Source organism: Balaenoptera borealis (assembly GCF_965194805.1).
Source record: "Balaenoptera borealis genome assembly, chromosome: 2".
NCBI lineage: Eukaryota > Metazoa > Chordata > Mammalia > Artiodactyla > Balaenopteridae > Balaenoptera > Balaenoptera borealis.
Genome location: NC_138867.1, coordinates 43,997,520 through 44,014,810, shown reverse-complemented (window position 1 = coordinate 44,014,810; position 17,291 = coordinate 43,997,520). Strand labels below are relative to the sequence as shown.

General features: G+C 42.1%; 1 protein-coding gene across 1 annotated transcript in view; it reads left to right on the top strand.

Annotated features, from left to right (window-relative positions):
• Window positions 1-17,291, top strand: part of LOC309624402 (chondroitin sulfate proteoglycan 4-like) — a gene marked incomplete at its 5' end in the record, with an annotated part of 191,283 nt that overhangs the window by 35,867 nt on the left and 138,125 nt on the right. The window contains 2 exon segments of the mRNA XM_082382581.1: window positions 2,441-2,593; window positions 11,239-11,411. Coding sequence (XP_082238707.1) covers window positions 2,441-2,593; window positions 11,239-11,411 — 326 coding nt within the window.

Sequence of the window (17,291 nt, the reverse complement as noted above, 5' to 3'; positions counted from 1 at the left end):
ACTCTCTGACACACACTAGGCACTGCAGAAGGTTCAGTCACATGATCCATTTCATTTAACCTGCAGAAGTTCTCTGTGTGAGCAGAAGTGATGACCCTGTTTCAGAGATGAAGAAACTGAGGCTCAGAAAGATATAAGTTGGTCTGACCCTAAAGCTGGGCTTTCTCCACTAGCTGCCACCCACTGAAGGCTAGAGTAGGTTGAAGAACTGAAGTTACCCTTTGCAATGAAGGATTAAAATATAAATTAGCTCTCTGGATTGATTTATTTGTTAAACTACCAGGTCAATATTTGCTTTTGGCAAGTAGAGAAAATAATTTCTCCTTAAAAAGCAGGAAGGAGGATTATAGTCAAGCTCTTTGAGAGTGAATCATTACATTTTGTAAGTGGACTTGGAGGCAATAATAGCCTTCAAAGTGGCTGGAGCCCAGCTGCGGATGAGTCTTGCTGAAATCAGCTGGTTCTCCCTGCTACATCTGTCCATCAGCAGCCCCAAACAAAGGCTTAGGTTTAATTAGTCTCTCTTAGCATTTATATTTGCACAGTGCTCTGCCATTAATCTAATTCATTATTCCACATAACAACCTAAGTAGGTCGATAGAGCCGAGAAGTGGAGGACCTAAGTGATTTCAGTTTGCCCTTCTGAAAGTACAGTCAAGTCAGGAAGATCTGAGGTTGTACAATAGAAAATCCACAGGTCACAGCTGCTTTCATGTTTCCCTCCTTCCCCCTCTTTCATCATAATTAGTACGATAGTTAGGGCATACCCAGTACACTATTCTAGTATTTGTTTTGATATAATTCCTTTCGATTCCATTTCTATTTTGTTTCCAGATTCATGAAATGTTCAAAGTGCCTAATGGCAGAAAGCATTCTCTCCCTAATTTCACATTTAATTAAATACAATTTTCAAAGTGCTATTTCTAGTGAAAACGAGCAGACAAAGAAAAATAACATTTGGTTGTGGGCCTCTGCTCTGAATTAGGCAGACCCAGAATTCTCTTTCTCGGTGTTTTTTTGGGGGGGGGAGGCTGTTTTTTAAAATATGACTCTTGAGTGTTTTGGAAAAAATTTTTAAAGGCTGTAACCTTTTTTTTGGTGAGGAATCAGAACTCCCTGGGTTTGCTTAGATAACAGAGACTTGAGAGACCGTTAAGCCATCAACCAGCCCTTTATTAAATCATGTTATTACGGGAGTAGTAGGTAATTGCAGAGTGAACCATGCCTCCTTTGTTTCCCTGCCACATGTCTCTGAGGGCAACAAAGAGGACATTTCTACCCATTACGTGATGCAGAGACCTGTGGGCCTGCAGATTTACTGCTGGATGAACAATTTCAAAGGGTGAGGGGGCCGTGATCATCAGGCTGTCTGCGTGGTGATCTTGCCTGGTGCTTTGGGAGTCAGATTGGTAAAGCACTGCCGGGAACGGGATCAATAGGGGGCCCGACTCAACTTCTGTTTCGCACATAAGTTAATTTATAACTTTTCTGATATCACTAATTGATCCCTTGACAGAAGTGTGGGAGTAGAATTCTCTTCTTGCAGGAATTTAACAAAACTGGGGCTCTTTCTCCACTTTTCTCTTTCCCCTCATAGCAGAAAACAGCTAGTTTGAAATAGGTGAATAATGGGAAATTATTTGGGGGGAGGGGCTAAGTGTTATTTACTTCCCTCTAGTTTTCATTTTCCTTATTATCAAGTAAGTGTTATCAGTAGTTCAGAAATTGCTAAGGTGTGTGTGTGTGTGCGTGTGTGTGTACATTGCATGCATATATTATTATTATTTTTTAAAGATTGTATCTTTTTTAAAATTATTATTAATTAATTTATTTATTTTTGGCTGCGTTGGGTCTTCGTTTCTGTGCGAGGGCTTTCTCTAGTTGTGGCAAGCGGGGGCCACTCTTCATCGCGGTGCCTGGGCCTCTCACTATCGCGGCCTCTCTCGTTGCGGAGCACAGGCTCCAGACGCGCAGGCTCAGTAATTGTGGCTCACAGGCCCAGTTGCTCCGTGGCATGTGGGATCCTCCCAGACCAGGGCTCGAACCCGTGTCCCCTGCATTGGCAGGCGGATTCTCAACCACTGCACCACCAGGGAAGCCCCATGTATTACTTTTATTGGTATAAATTGATGCCAAAATAATAAAATGCAGGTGATGAACATGTTTTAAATTTTTAAAAAAATTTATTGTAGGTAACATCGTTGCTTTCTTTCATTACTCTCAGGAGAGGGTGAGGCAGTAATATATATTTTAGACCTTTACTGATGTTCTTTTAACTTTGTGTTTTGGCAATATTTGATTTGGTGAGCTCAGTAACTATTATCATACTCTCAAATTGATAGGGGTCACTTTGCAGGGGGATCAGGTGGGAGAGAAGGTGAAAGTGGGTGGCTTTTGCAAAACAACCAAATTGACCAGAATGTAATTTCTTCTTTTAGAGGAGCAATGTCAGGAGGCTTTAATTTTCAGGTTACTGATGGTTTGAACTTTGCACCACGACAAATTTTTAGTATCACAGCTCGAGCTCTGATCATTAGCTTAGAAGTAAACAGAGGACTGAGCATCTTTCCAGATAAGATTTTAACTTTATTGAGTGTTTGGGTTTAAGTGTTTTTCAGTTTATTTAGAAAGTTCTACCTGAATGGTATAAAGTATCATCTTTTACTATAGAGTGCTATCAACAACAGTTACAGAGTCCCAGAAAGAATTGTCTCTTTGCAGGAATTTAGCAAAAGCAAAGCTGGGTCTCCCCCACCTCTCTCTTTCCTATCTCCCGTTCCTCAGAAGAGGGCATGTTGGTGAAGGGCAATGGGGGGAGGAATCTTTATGTTCCATGTGCACTTTCTTCCTGTTCTCTCCTTAGGGTCCTTAAGGAAGCAGGAGAGTCAGGTTCTGTCCTGAACATCTAGATCTTGGGGTTTTCGTTTTTGAATATAAAAACCCTGTGTATCAGGGGGACCATCAGGATTTCACTGAGTTCCTGCTTCGGGGCCCTGAAGCCTTTGGACTGCTTTTTGCCAAGAATGGAAAGATCTAAGGTAGCATCTCTGGCTCAGTACCCTCACTGCAGGAATAGAAAAAGATTTACCCAATGGCAGGGGTAATAAAAAAGGAGGAAAAAAATTTAAAACTTGTTATTTCCCAAAAAAAGCACTGAGGTAGACAGCACAGGAGATAATAAAATTTTATATTTCAGTTTTTAAAAAAACCTGTGCATTGTAAATTGTTTAATTGATATGCATTTTCAGTCAAATATAGATGGAAAAAGACACTAATCATTTTATTAATTATGGCCACTCCATGGTTACTCTAGCCAGTTGTTCTCAAGCTCTGGGAAGATTTAAAAAATACCAGTGTCTCAGCCTCACCATATACCAATTGAATGGGAGTCTTTGGAGTGGGTCCTGGCCATCATTATTTTTTTTAAGTCCCAGGTGGTTCTGAAGTACAGCCAGGACTGAGATCCATGGGGCTAGCATTGTACTAGTCTTTTAATCCTTACATCTATGTGAAATAGGTGATATATTCACAGCAAGTTGGCAGAATTTGTGGCTTAAAGAGATGATATAACTTGGCTATGCAACCAGGAAATAGATAAAGCTTACATACCTCTATTGTAACCCTAGAGAAAAAGGTTACTGTTTGTAACTTTAAAAAAAAAACAAGAATTTTAAGGAGAAATTTTGAAATTTTTAGGTGCTTTAAGCATTTGAGCTCACAAAAAGAAACCTTATCAAAATCCAATTGAAGATATGTTAATCCAGATTCTTCTCTTCTGAAGCCTTTTTATGTTCCATAATTTTTCTCTGAGAATAAGTGTGATGCTTCTATCGGGTTTTTCAAGGCAATTAGGGTGCCATTTAGTGTTTTAAAAAATAAGCAAACGACTGCACCCTAAAATTCTGAAAAATACAGCAATCTATTAAAAAGAGGGTCTAAAATCAGAGTAAATCTGGTTGCTGCAAAAGATTAAATACCTTTCATCTATTCTGGCTAAACTCTGGTTTAGTAATTGAAGACAGTTTTATTAGATTAAAGGGGAGTTACAGCCTCTACAACTTAGAAAGTTCTGAGTTTCTGGCACCTGCTTTACTGAATATTAGTTTAGCAAGAAAAATATGTTGTCACCTTTGTGGAACTATGCAAAACATAGTTGTCACCTTTGCGGAACTATGCAAAACATATAGTTTTCTTAGCCCTGTGTTTAATATTTGGACTCAGCCTGAGCAACCATCTCATTTCCCTTCCCAACATGCGCCGCATCTGCCCTGCCCTGGCCTCCCTGTATCCTGTATCCAAGAACGCTCCACTGGAACTTGCACGTTATCCTCAGATTCCAAAGTGAGCTGTTTCATTTTCCAGCTCCCTCTAGCTCGTTAGTTGTGTTATTCTTGGTTTCTGTGTCGCCTTTTATCCCCAGACTGTGACTTATTTCCAACTCCAGCTCCTGGCCAGTAGGAAGGAAAATGGATTTTTATTGTATGTTTCCATCAGGTGGTTCTTACATTTGATCTGAGGTTGGGTGGGTGTGGAATGAGAACAATAGAGCCACAGATTTTAGAGATGGGATGGACATTATGGGTCCCTTGGTCCAGTTGTTTTTGGCATTCTTCCTACCCTAACATCCCCAAGTAGCAGTGGCCCCCTCTGTTCTGCATCAGAATTCGTAGGTGTGGACATGCTTCTGAAGACCACATCTCCTCATCCTCTCTCCAGGACACAGCTGAGCCTTGCTCGGTCTGGCCCAGCAGCCTCCCGAGGATGTTGGTCCCTGATGCTGTGTGAAGCTGCAGGGATGATGATGACAGATGCCCCAGTCTTCTTCCCTCAGGACCCCCCATGTCAGGTCCTGCTGGGAGCAGACACTGGGTGACCTCTGCCGCCCTCATCTATTAGCCAGCCCCTTGGCGGGGGGATGGGCGGCATTCTGTGTCCCACCTCTGGGGTGACTCCAGCTGTCAGCTGTCCGCTGTTGCTGCTCTTGTCAGACTCGAGTTGACCTATATGTTCTGAAATATCGGGGAAAATCTATTCCTTTTATAGAGCTATGGATTTAATAGAACTATAATAGGAGAAAATCTATTCCTATTCTACAATAGATATTCAAATACTATTGATATCTATGTTTTTATAGTGTTTTATATTTTTTATCTCCTGAACTGAGTTGTTAGAAGGATTTAAACAAAATAATGTGTTTAGAATCAAGTTTTGATCATCTCTATTTGGCACATAAAAAACACTGAAGCATGGACAGGTTCAAAGTCATGCAACTAATAGGAATCCTAAGCCCCAAGACCAAGTGCCGACGCCAACCCCAAACCCTGTGCTCAGATCGCAGCTCCTGTCCTTTCTGTACGTGCCTGTGTTCCAGGCCTGCCTCTATTTTAGAATATCAGTCCCCTGAGAATGAGACCATCATGGTGGCTATTTAGTTTGTCTCCTTCTTAATGTTATTGATGGATTGATATACACAACCAGGAAAATATACATAGCGATTTATTAAACAACAATGATTATATGGAAATTTTGTGTGTTTTACTCTCTTGGATTATGGAAATACTGCAACCCAGAATTAGCCAACTTTTTTTTCACCCTCAGTGATCCCATGCCCATTGGGCTTTCCCCACCAGCCCAGCAGCCCGTGGCCATGCTACTGCCTCCTTTGCATATACTGCCCTAAAAAGTGGTCCTGGCTCTAGACTTGTAAGAATTTGTAGCGTTAGACAAGGTAGTGATAAGGATACTTAGTGGGTGAATGTTTTAAGGTTAGTCATAGCTTGTATGCCCTGCCAAATTTGAGAGTCATTCTTTAACTCAGTTATTTTAAAGCAGGAAGAACTATAGTTCTAAACAAACTTTTTGAGCATGTGAACTAAGAAAAGAAATTCACTCAAGGTGTATTTTCATTTTGTTATTTTGTATATATACACACATAAACACACATACCTACATATATATGTGCATATATATTTGTGTGTATGCGTGTGTGTGTTTATATATATATTCTATTTCTTTCAGGAAAATTTATTCCCCAGAAAGGAATTTTGTAACCAATTTTTTTCACATTGAATGCCACCATTGAATGTGTTTGTTTATCTTTAGTGATGGCATTTTGGAACAAACTATGGCCTTAGGTCCTAGTCTTTCTGTGTATGCAAGTTGTACTTGGCTCTTTTACATAGTGTTGAGGAGGGGTTGACCTTGAGAGCTTTGTCAAACTGGTCTAGCATATAAGCTTACACAGACCTAGAGTTAAGTAACCAATCAGCGAAGGGTATTCATAGCAAACTGTGTGACTTCAATCCCCTTGGGGTTTGGTTATGATATAGACGGAATCATGTCTCACCAACGGGCCATCTGTCCTCCACGGTGGGAATTGAGGGAGAGAAGAAAGCAGAAGGAAGTCACAGCATGTTGCTAAAGGGTTTAGAGCAGAGATTTATAAAACCTTTTAGTCAGATGGTTCCAAAACACTGGATTGAATATTGTAAGGCTTAGCAGGAGATAACCGAGAGCTATAAGAAAAGATTGTCAATCTTCAAGGAAAAAATTAAAGGCTTACTAAGTAGGGAAATGAGAGACTTATACTCGAGAGTACACTAATCATGCAAAATATATTATGCCAAGTGTCCAGTGAGGGCGCAGACTGGGTGAGCTACTTGAGTTCAGGGGAGGAAAATTTCCCATAGACTGCAATGGTGAGGGAGATCTTGTTGGCCAGATGGGTCTTTGGCTGCCCCTGCAGAGTGAGTAGCATTATGATGGGTGACAACAAAGAGGGGTGAGCATACCAGAGAGGACAGCATAAATGCAGATGTGAAGCCCAGGGAAGAGGCAGGCTGTGTCTGGAAGGTGGAGAGCAGAATCTATCAGATTTCTTGCATGATTCCTCACATTTCCTAACTCAGATATCATTTCAGCACTGAGCTCAAAGTAGTATAGTATAGGCAATATAGTGTCAACTTTTTAAAAAAAAAATATTTATTTATTTATTTATTTATTTAAGAGCTCCTGGCTTATTTATTTATTTATTTTTTTGGCTGTGTTGGGTCTTCGTTTCTATGCAAGGGCTTTCTCTAGTTGCGGCAAGCGGGGACCACTCTTCATCGCGGCGCGCGGGCCTCTCACTGTCGCGGCCTCTCTTGTTGCGGAGCACAGGCTCCAGACGTGCAGGCTCAGTAGTTGTGGCTCACGGGCCTAGTTGCTCCGCGGCATGTGGGATCTTCCCAGACCAGGGCTCGAACCCGTGTCCCCTGCATTGGCAGGCAGATTCTCAACCACTGCGCCACCAGGGAAGCCCGTGTCAACTTTTTAATAATACTCATTTCAGAGTAAGTGAGACCTACGTTTGACCATTAGGCAAGTTGCTTAACCTCTCCGAGCCTTATCATCCCTTCTTAGTGATGAGGAAACAAACACATACTTCTTAGGATTACCATGACATCTGAAAGAAAAGGCAGGACTGTGTTTGTGCTGTTTCCTGGTATATCTCTACTCCTTATTATAGGGCTTGTCACATACGAGGCACTTGATAATGTCTGTTGAAGAGATGCACAAGACGTCCTAGCCTAGTGACCATGAAACTCTTGCTGTTATGGTGGTGGTTGTTTTTCATGAAATAAACACAATAGGTGTACTTAAAAGAAGGGTGAAGAAGATGACTTTACTCCAAGACTTAGAGCCTTTAATGTGCTGATTTGCTCTTCAAATCTCCAAGAGGTACATATGGAGTGAGAGCTTGCCAAACAGATATGGTTGGAGTCCTTTTATTACCGCACTCCTTGTAGGACAGTTCTTCTGTGGAATATAGATTTAGGTGGGACCTTAGTGAACCCTTTCCCAAATTAAGTGCTTGAAGCTCATGGATGAGAATATCAACGCTTGGATGAAATGAGATGGGGTGGGGGGGAAATGATGGCTCTTGGTGAACTGGGCTGTGCGGCAAGAGATGCTCATGGGACAGTGACAGCGTGGGGCCAGCTAGCCTTTCCGACCCAGCATGCTCCAGGTGACTGCTGGCTAGCAGCTACACACTCTTCTGGGTCAGGAAGCCGGACAAGGGAATGAGGGATTAATATAACCTGGCTGAGAGAAAAGTACTCTTGGCCTGGAACATCTCTGGCGACCTCTACCCCAAAAGGCTAAATAAGATAATGAAATGATTCTTTTAAAGTGTCCCTCCCACCTACCCCCCCACACACACCTGCCAAAGGTGATCCTCGAGCTGAAGGAATAAATGAAAAGTTACGAGTCCTTTATAAGAAGGAAATAATTAAGAAGGCACGGTGGGGAAAAGTTCCAAAGCAAAACTGAAGATGAGAAGTTGGAGGCTGGGGAGCCCAGAAACTGCACACAAAAGAGGTATAATCCACTTGACAGGATGGGAGCCACCTTGGCAGGCAGCAGAGAGTGGGCCTCAGTTATGACTTTCTGTAATGTTGACTAAGCATACAGAATAATTCCTCTTGGCCTCCCCGGGGTGACCTCACATCCTGGGTCCCCAGCTCCAGAAGCTAGAAGGTGGCAGTGACCGCAAAACTTTCAGCAGCAAGGACTAAGAGAAATGTGGGAGGGAGTTAAAGCATCTTTGTGTGTGTGTGACAACCAAGGTTGTACCAAGGCAGTCCTAAACCTGGGGCAGAACTGTGTTCCTGAGGCTGATATGTCCAGGTACTCCTCCTGCCTACCCCTCAGGAGCCCCAGGACCTAGTGCCTATCTCAGGAGCTCCGGTATTTTATTTTATTTTATTTTATTTTATCTTTTGTTTTTCAGCTTTATAGAGGTATAACTGACAAATAAAATTGTAAGATATCTGAACTATACAACCTGATGATTTGATTTATGTATACATTGTGAAAAGATTCCCCCCCCCATGAATACATTCATCACTTCACATATTTACTTTTTTCTTTTCAGTTCTACTCTCTTCGCAAATTTCAATTATACAATACAATGTTAACTATAATCACCATGTTATACATCAGATCCTTAGACCTTATTTATCTTATAACTGAAAGTTTATACCCTTTTAGCAAACTCTCATCATTTCCTTCACCCCCAGCCCCATGGCAACCACTTTCCAATCTCTGTTTTTATGAGTTTGACTTTTTTTTTTAAAGATTCCACATATAAGTAATACCATGCAGTGTTTGTCTTTCTCTGTCTGGCTTGTTTCACTTAGCCTGATGCCCTCTAGCTTCATCCATGTTGTTGCAAATGACAAGATTTCCTTCTTTTTTAAGGCTGAATAATATTCCATTGTGTGTGTGTGTGTATATATCACATTTTACAACATTTTCTTGATCCATTCATCCACTGATTGACATTTAGGTTGTTTCCATACCTTGACTATTTTGAGTGATGCTGCAATAAACATGGGAGTACAGATTTCTCTTTGAGATAATCATTTCGTTTCCTTTGAATATATACCCAGAAGTGGGATTTCTGGATCATATGTTAGTTCTACTTTTAATTTCTTGAGGAACCTCCATACTATTTTCTATATGGCTGCACCAATTTACATTCCCACCAACAGTGCGCAAGGGTTCCCTTTTCTCCACATCCTTCACTAGCATTTATTCTGTCATGTCTTTTTGATAGTGGACATCATAACAGGTGTGAGGTGATATCTCATTGTGGTTTTGACTTGCATTTCCCTGATGATTAGCATTGATGAGCACCTTTTCATGTGCCTGTTGCCTATTTGTAAGTCTTCTTTGGAAAAAATATCTATTTAAGTCATTTGCCCATTTTAAAATTGGGTTATTTGGGGTTTTTTGCTACTAAGTTGTATGAGATCCTTGTACATTTTGGATATTAACCCTTTATTAGATATGTGGTTTGCAAATATTTTCTCCCATTCCATAGGTTGCCTTTTCATTTTGTTGATGGTTTCCTTTGCTGAGTAGATGTAGTCCCACTTGTTATTTTTGGTTTTGTTGTCAGGTATTTTAAAGGGAACCTCTAAATTAAAGGCTCAGAACAACCTTTGCATGTTTGAAAATCTTACTGAAAGCTGGCTTCCTTGTGTATTAGCTGTAGTCAAGGTCCTGCCTTTAAGCACCTAATGTGGTTTAAATACTGCAGTCGGTGGCCCTCACTCTCCAAGGCTGTAATGGTTGAGTCAGGAAAGCAAAATGGATGTCATTTAGGAGGCTTAGTTATTATTAGGTGATTGGCTCAACTTCATAGACAATTTATAAAGTGCCAACTCCAAGAGCTAGTGCAAGGCCCCTGTGCAAGACCTAACGCTAAAGCCCTTTAGCAAGGGCTAAAACAGAAAAGAGAAGGTGAGATTCTGGGCCAGGATGACTGTAAATCTCTCTCACATCTGCCATCTTATCAGGTTGGGGATATTCCCTAAACCCATGCAAAGTAAAGCGATAGAAACTCTAGCCCTATATTCCACAAACTGTGGTCCATGGACCTCTAGTCTGTGAACTGATAAGAATGGGAAGTGAAAGGAGGTGTTTAGAAAATTTTATAGCAATTTGACATTGTTGCGACATTTTATTGTATTTTATAAAATTATTGGTCCACAATGGATTTGGTGGGAAACACTGATCCTTCACTACATAGTATTTGAGAAGCACTGCGCTAACCTGAATGCCCCCAAGTCTCTCTGGCCCTTAGTTATCAATGCGGTCACATTAGCACACTGACCACCCACTGGTTCTTCTTCCCTTAACATCCACACAGGCCCTTCCCTCCCCACGTTGTCCATGCAACCTGCACATCTGGGGGCTCCTCTGGAGACCGCTACCATTTGTTTCAGAGCCAACCTCTCCCCCAGGCATCAACAGATGGACACTCCATTGAGCACCTGCAGCCACTGTCAGGCCAGGACGCGTCTGTCCTCCCAGGGAGGGTGCTATCTCCTGTCCTCTCTGTGCACACAGCCGGCGCCCCCTTTCTGTGCTCAGAGCCAAGCTGGGTGTCACTCGCCTGGCGTTGCCTTCTTTCTCTCGAGATCAGTTAGACATGCAGGACTGCGGGGGCCGAGGGGCTCTTTTCGTGGGATTTTCCTCCTTCATCTCTGGCCCCCGTAGCAAAGCACATCCACAAACAGCAGCCGCATGGATCTGTTGGCCCCTCACAGCCCAATTTCAAGTTCGAGCTAGCCAGCTCCCCGTACATAACTACGTGTTTTCCAGTTTTCAGGGGTCTGTAAAGATCATTTCATTAACCATAGCCTTCATAGGCTTTATACTTACGTGCATGTTTCAATCTTCACTTAGGTTCCATGAAGCCCCTTTCAGCTCGTGACCTGAGAGCTGCGACCAATGACGTGGACAGTGCAGGAAACAGAACTATGACCTTTACAGTTGTAAGTTCCCCTAGACTCGGGAGGTTGGTGCGAGTCGATTCTGACAACAGCACAGAGGATGTTTCCGTGTTTACGCAGCATCTGGTGAGTCCCGACATCTGTCCGTGCAGCTGGGCAGGGCTGGGCGTCTCTGCAGGGCAGACCCCTCGCTTGTCCTCATCCTGTGAAGCCAAGCAGACGTGCCCATTTGCCCAGGCAGTTACTCATTCCCGCTGTGCCGGTTTTAAAACCGGACACTTTGTAGTGAGCACAGGATGGAACACGATTGTCAGAAAGCACCAAGCAAATTCAAACGCTGTGTCTAATAAGTAAGAAGGGATCCTTTTATCACTAAAGATGAATTTAAAAGGAAACCCAAAGCAGAGTTGCAGGAGTAAATCCTACAGGCTATGTCTGTCCATTTATGCTTAATATGTAAAATTATATACATAATTTCATGTATTGTTGTGTTTATATAAATATGTACGTATGTAAGGTGAGGGTGTGTATTTAAGCTGCACCCAGAGCCATCTGTTTCCAACTTCACTGGTGCTTTACCACTACCACCATCCACATGCCCTCTTTTAAATGCGTAAGCCTTCAAGTCTTTTGATTTTTTTTTTTTTTTTTTTTTTTACTTTTGCATCCTAGGAATCTGACTGACTGGTTGTGTTTGCTTCTATGTGATTTCATTTTCTAAATGTCTATGTTTCCAAACCGTCTTCTTGCATATAACTTTTCTTGCTTGCCATTCAGCTTTCTTTTTCCATTCTTAAACTGTGTGTACAGGGATCTGATAGCTGATCTGTCTATAGCTTTACATGACTAAGGAATAAAAATCCAAAGTCAAGTTTAGAGGAAATAGCCAGAGTGAACCACATGTCTGCCCTTTAACCGTTGAGCCATTTTTCTCCAGGGTGATGTGGCAGAATTGAATTTAGCTTTTGCTTTGCTATCGCCTTTGTCTGGGGTGCATTTAAGGGAACAGATCGTGACGTTAGCAGAAGTTCTGAAAGTGACACTGAAAAGAGGAAGTATAAATTCTCTAGTTCACAGATGAACTCTGGAGGAAGAAGAAAGGGATTAGGGTGAAAACTACATTGTGTGTGGGAGCTTAATGTGCCCAAAGGCATCAAAACCTGCCCAGGTACAGCTTACATTTTGAATACTAGCAAGAATGATGTCAGTCATATTAAAATGCCTTGCGTCTAGCCCTAGTTCTTTTTTTTTTTTTAATAAATTTATTTATTTTATTTATTTTATTTTTGGCTGTGTTGGGCCTTCCCTGCTGAACGCGGGCTCCCGCTAACCGCGGCAAGCGGGGGCCAATCTTCGTTGCATTGCACAGGCTTCTCGTTGCGGTGGCCTCTCCCGCCGCAGAACACAGGCTCTAGACGCATGGGCTTCAGTAGTTGTGGCTCGCAGGCTCTAGAGTGCAGGCTCAGTAGTTGTGGCGCACGGTCCCAATTGCTCCGCGGCACGTGGGATCCTCCCGGACCAGGGCTCGAACCCGTGTCCCCCGCACTGGCAGGCAGACTCTCAACCACTGCGCCACCAGGGAAGCCCTAGCCCTAGTTCTTTAAAAAAAAATTATTTTTTGATGATGATCATTTCGAGCATTAGTTTCCACTACTTTTCATTGCAAATATATAATATTTTAGATTAATATGGTCTAAATAGGCTTTAGTGGATATGGTAGCCGAGATCCACTAGGTTATGCTGCAGTACCAAACAACTCCCCAGTCTCAATGGCTTACAATAGCAAAAGCTTATTTCTCACATATGTTGTACATGGCCTGTGGGTTAGCTGTGGGTTTGCTCTACATCTGTCCCTTATTCCAGGGTCCACGTTGAAGGAGCAACCCCTCTCTTGGGCATTGCTGTATTTGCAGCAGGGGGAAAAGAAGTGATGGTGGAAGCATGCGACAACTCCACACGTTTATGCTCGGAAGTGCCATGTATCACTGTGCTCACGTCTCATTGCCTAAAGAATGTCACGTGAGCAAGCCTGGTGTCAGTGGTGTAGGGAAGGATAACCATCTCATAGGGAGGAGACACTGAAGCAATAGAACAGTCCACCACGGTGGGCTAGCCTGGTAATCACAAAATAGCTTATGATACATTGAGAGTACATTTTCCTGTAAAAACAAACCGCCCTCACAGACAACACATTTGTCAGCAGGAATTAAAGCCCCAAGCTAGTTACAAGGTCATAGGGCAGGCAAAGTCTTGATTGATTGGAATCCAATTATTTTAAGGTTTTATTTTTCCTCTCATTATTCCTCCTACTTTACGAACCAAGAGGCGAGTGTCAAGAAGACGTATCGTCAGTGGCAGGTGATAGTCTGTGGGTGATGTGTTGCCGTGGGGCTCAGGGCCGTAAAGGGCCGCAGAGGGGTGTCTGGGATGAAGGGGATTAGAACCCACTGTCGGTCCTCGTGGAGGCAGGGGCAGGCTCCGGTGTGGAGGCACAGCCTGGGCAATGTCACAAGTCAGGCGTGGTGAGAGAGGAGTGTGATCTCCTTCTCGAGTGGGCCAGGAAAGCAGCCCTTCTCACCACACACAGCCCTTTCCTCTCCAAAGCATGCCGTGCCAGCGGCCTGGCCCAGTGCTTTGACCCAGGGAACAGAGGAGAGCCCCTTTTGTGGTATACGAGGCATCAGACTGTATATCAGGCCGTTTATGCAAGTGCACTCCTGGATGTGACAATTCCTGTCTCCCCAAAGCAGCGTCTAAGATATATGTAGAGTCTGTAGGAATTCAGCACAGCAGCCCACGCTCTCTGCCTTTGGTGTGTGAGTGTGGAGAGAGAATATAATTTAGGAATTGGGCAGCCTGTTGCTGCTCCTTGATCCACTGCTGACCATTGATGACTGAGGACAGTGCCTTGACCTCTAAGGTCGGAAGATCTGGATTAACTCTGTGAGTTATGGCAAATGACATTCTTTTAATCCTCAGTTTCCTCATCTGTAAAAGGGGGAAAATAATAGTAATGACAACTGAAATCATTTTGAACATTCCGCATGTCCCAGGCGCCATTCTAAGCTTTGTTCTGTACTACTCATTATGTCACTTTACAGGCTTGGATCCTAAAGCACAGGGAAGTTTAGCAACTCACCCGCTGCTACACAGCTGAGAAGTGACAGAGTCAGGATTTGAACTCAGGGTCTCGACTACTTTCCTCTTGGCCATAATGAATTAACACAGAAAGTGAATACAAAATGTTTAGCACACAGCCCCACATGTAGCAGATGCTAAATAAATAGTAGCTAAGGCTGTTGTGATTATCTTTTTGCCCTTGAAAATGTGAGAGGTTCCTTCCCTCTCATAGTAGCCAAAGGACTAGTTTCACGGGGCAGGCAATTTTCTGGGACACTGGAATTGGCTGCTGTGTTTACCCTAATGTGCTGCAGTGATTTAATGAATGGAAATGAGGTCATTAGAAGAAAATGACATTTACTTCACCCTGTAACTTGCTTACTGTTTCCCTTTGTTGGAGAGTCCCTGGTGGTCTGGAATACATTTCCTTGAGTGATGACGAGAGGAGGTGGCTGAGGAAAACGTCAGGTGGCCTCATGCCTGGATTCAGCAGTACTTCATCCTGGGCCCGAGCACAGGCTGGAGACACAATGAGGCCTGGGGCTGGGGCAGCTCCAAATATCCCACCCCAGAGGGTCAGGGCAAGGAAGACCCAGTGGCAGGACTCCTCACCAGAGCAGCTGAGAGCTGCTGTACAAAGTTGAGGTGCTTTTGCAGGATATGTATGGCTAAATTTCTAAACTTCTATGAATAAATTTCATTGAAATACCCTGTCTTCCCTTCCACTTCAGTAGTCATGAAGAACATCAGTAATGTGGGGAGAGGAGAAAGTGCAGAGGAAACTCTGCAAGGATATAAACGCAAATGCTAACTCTGGCTCTTTCAGTGTGTGTGGTTTTTTGAGTACCAAAATATCACGCGCTTATTGTAAAAATAAAATTAGAAAACAGTAAAGCAGAAAATTCATATTGAAAAAGACTAGGGCATCATCAATAAATTCAGGACAATTGGTGTTCACCTGAAGGCGTTCCAATTCCATTTAGCTTGTGTGTTCAGAAGGCACATTTTAATTTGTGACTTGGGAAGAAGAAGAAACTTATTATCTCCCTGACTTTCCTCTTTTCAGGTCCTGTCTCCTTCTTCACATGCAAATGGAATGTGAATTTTTTCCTAAAATCTGCAATTTTATGGCCCGTGTCAAACAGGACCTTGGTCAAACTCTCAGCCATTTTATGATGGCTCAGTTTCATCCCCAGCAGCTCCAGAACATTTTGGGAAGTAAAAGAAAGGGTGGGACAGGTTTTGGAGGCAGTGAAGATGATGAAGACATTTTTTCTGAAATTACTTAACAAGGATATTTATTGAACACATATTATGTGCTTTGACTAGTCCTCTTCAGTCTAGTTGGTGAGAAGAGATATTAACAGAGGAAACAATTTTCATTGTAAAAGGAGCTCAGAGCTGTTCAGCCATGCTCATGTAATCAAATGGCTTCAATTGCTTTTTAGCTTTCTAGATCAGTTTTTCTAATTTCAAGAGTCAGTTCCAGCCCATAACGTGCTAAGTGTCCAAGGGAGAGAGTGCTTTAAGCACCTGATGGTTGAGTCCTCTTTCATACCTTTACCTTAAAGGACTAAATTCTTTCCAGCTCTCTACCACCCTCAGCTGGGGGAGGCAAGAACACCATATCATTTGCACATAAAACCTATACCCTTTTTTGCTTTTGATGGATAAACAAAAATGACCATTTTTTTGTTTTTGTTTTTTTCCATTATAGCTGTTTTCATATTTAATCATAATTATTTTTCTGATTGAAGTATAGTTGATTTACAGCATTGCACCAATCTCTGCTGTACAGCAAAGTGACTCAGTTATACACATATATACATTCTTTTTTTATATTCTTTTCCATTATGATTTATCACAGAATATTCAGTATAGTTCCCTGTGCTATACATTAGGATCTTGTTGTTTATCTGTTCTAAATGTAATAGTTTGCATCTACCAACCCCAAACTCCAGTCCATCCTTCTCCCTCCCCCACTTCCCCTTGGCAACCACAAGTCTTTTCTCTATGCCTATGCATCTGTTTCTGTCAAAAATGACCATCTTAATCAGTGGCTCTGGGTGGTTATAGCTTGTGAAAGAAATCTAGATGTTCTCCATTATGCTTAATATCATCCTTTAGCAAAGTAATTGTGGGGAAAACATTTATTATGTTATAGCTCAAAATACTTTCTTATCCTGGAATAAATTCATGCTTTTCAAACCATACCATATCAACCTACCAAGATAAACATGTAACATCTTGTTTTTCACCATAATATTACATCTGCCTAAAAGGGAAAAAGCTAAACCACAAAAATTTGTGCTGAAAATCTTATATCCTGAAGAATTAAACATACAAATACACAGAGAAGGTGAGTCATCAAATTTTAAAATGAAATGAAAGCTTTTTACAAATTTAGGGAAATTATTGTTCATTTCAAAGAATGTATGAGCAAAGCACATACATTGAACTCTCTAAAGCACTAATCTCTTCCTTGTAGAGCAAAAGGCTGAGTGATTTTCATTCCAGCACTTGTTTAGATAATTTAGAATCATTAAAAATCAAAGTGTTCTGGTTTTGAGGTTTATGACGCCTGGCCTTTTTGCTTTTCCATAAAGCCAGTAATTGCATTTTAGCCATTGTGCTGTTGTGGGTAGATCATCCATCTTTGTCTCTGCCTGCTGCTGCCGCACAGATATAGGTTTCCAGGATCACATTTAGAAAATAATATAATCGATTCTGGGTTATGAATTTTGTCTAATTACCCCCTCTTCTAGACTCTGAAGACAACACGTACATTTTAAGAAATTGCGAACACATTTCCCATAGGACAGAATCTAATTTATTACAACTTAATGGAGAGTGCAATGGGATCATTAAACTTTGGCCCTTTAATTT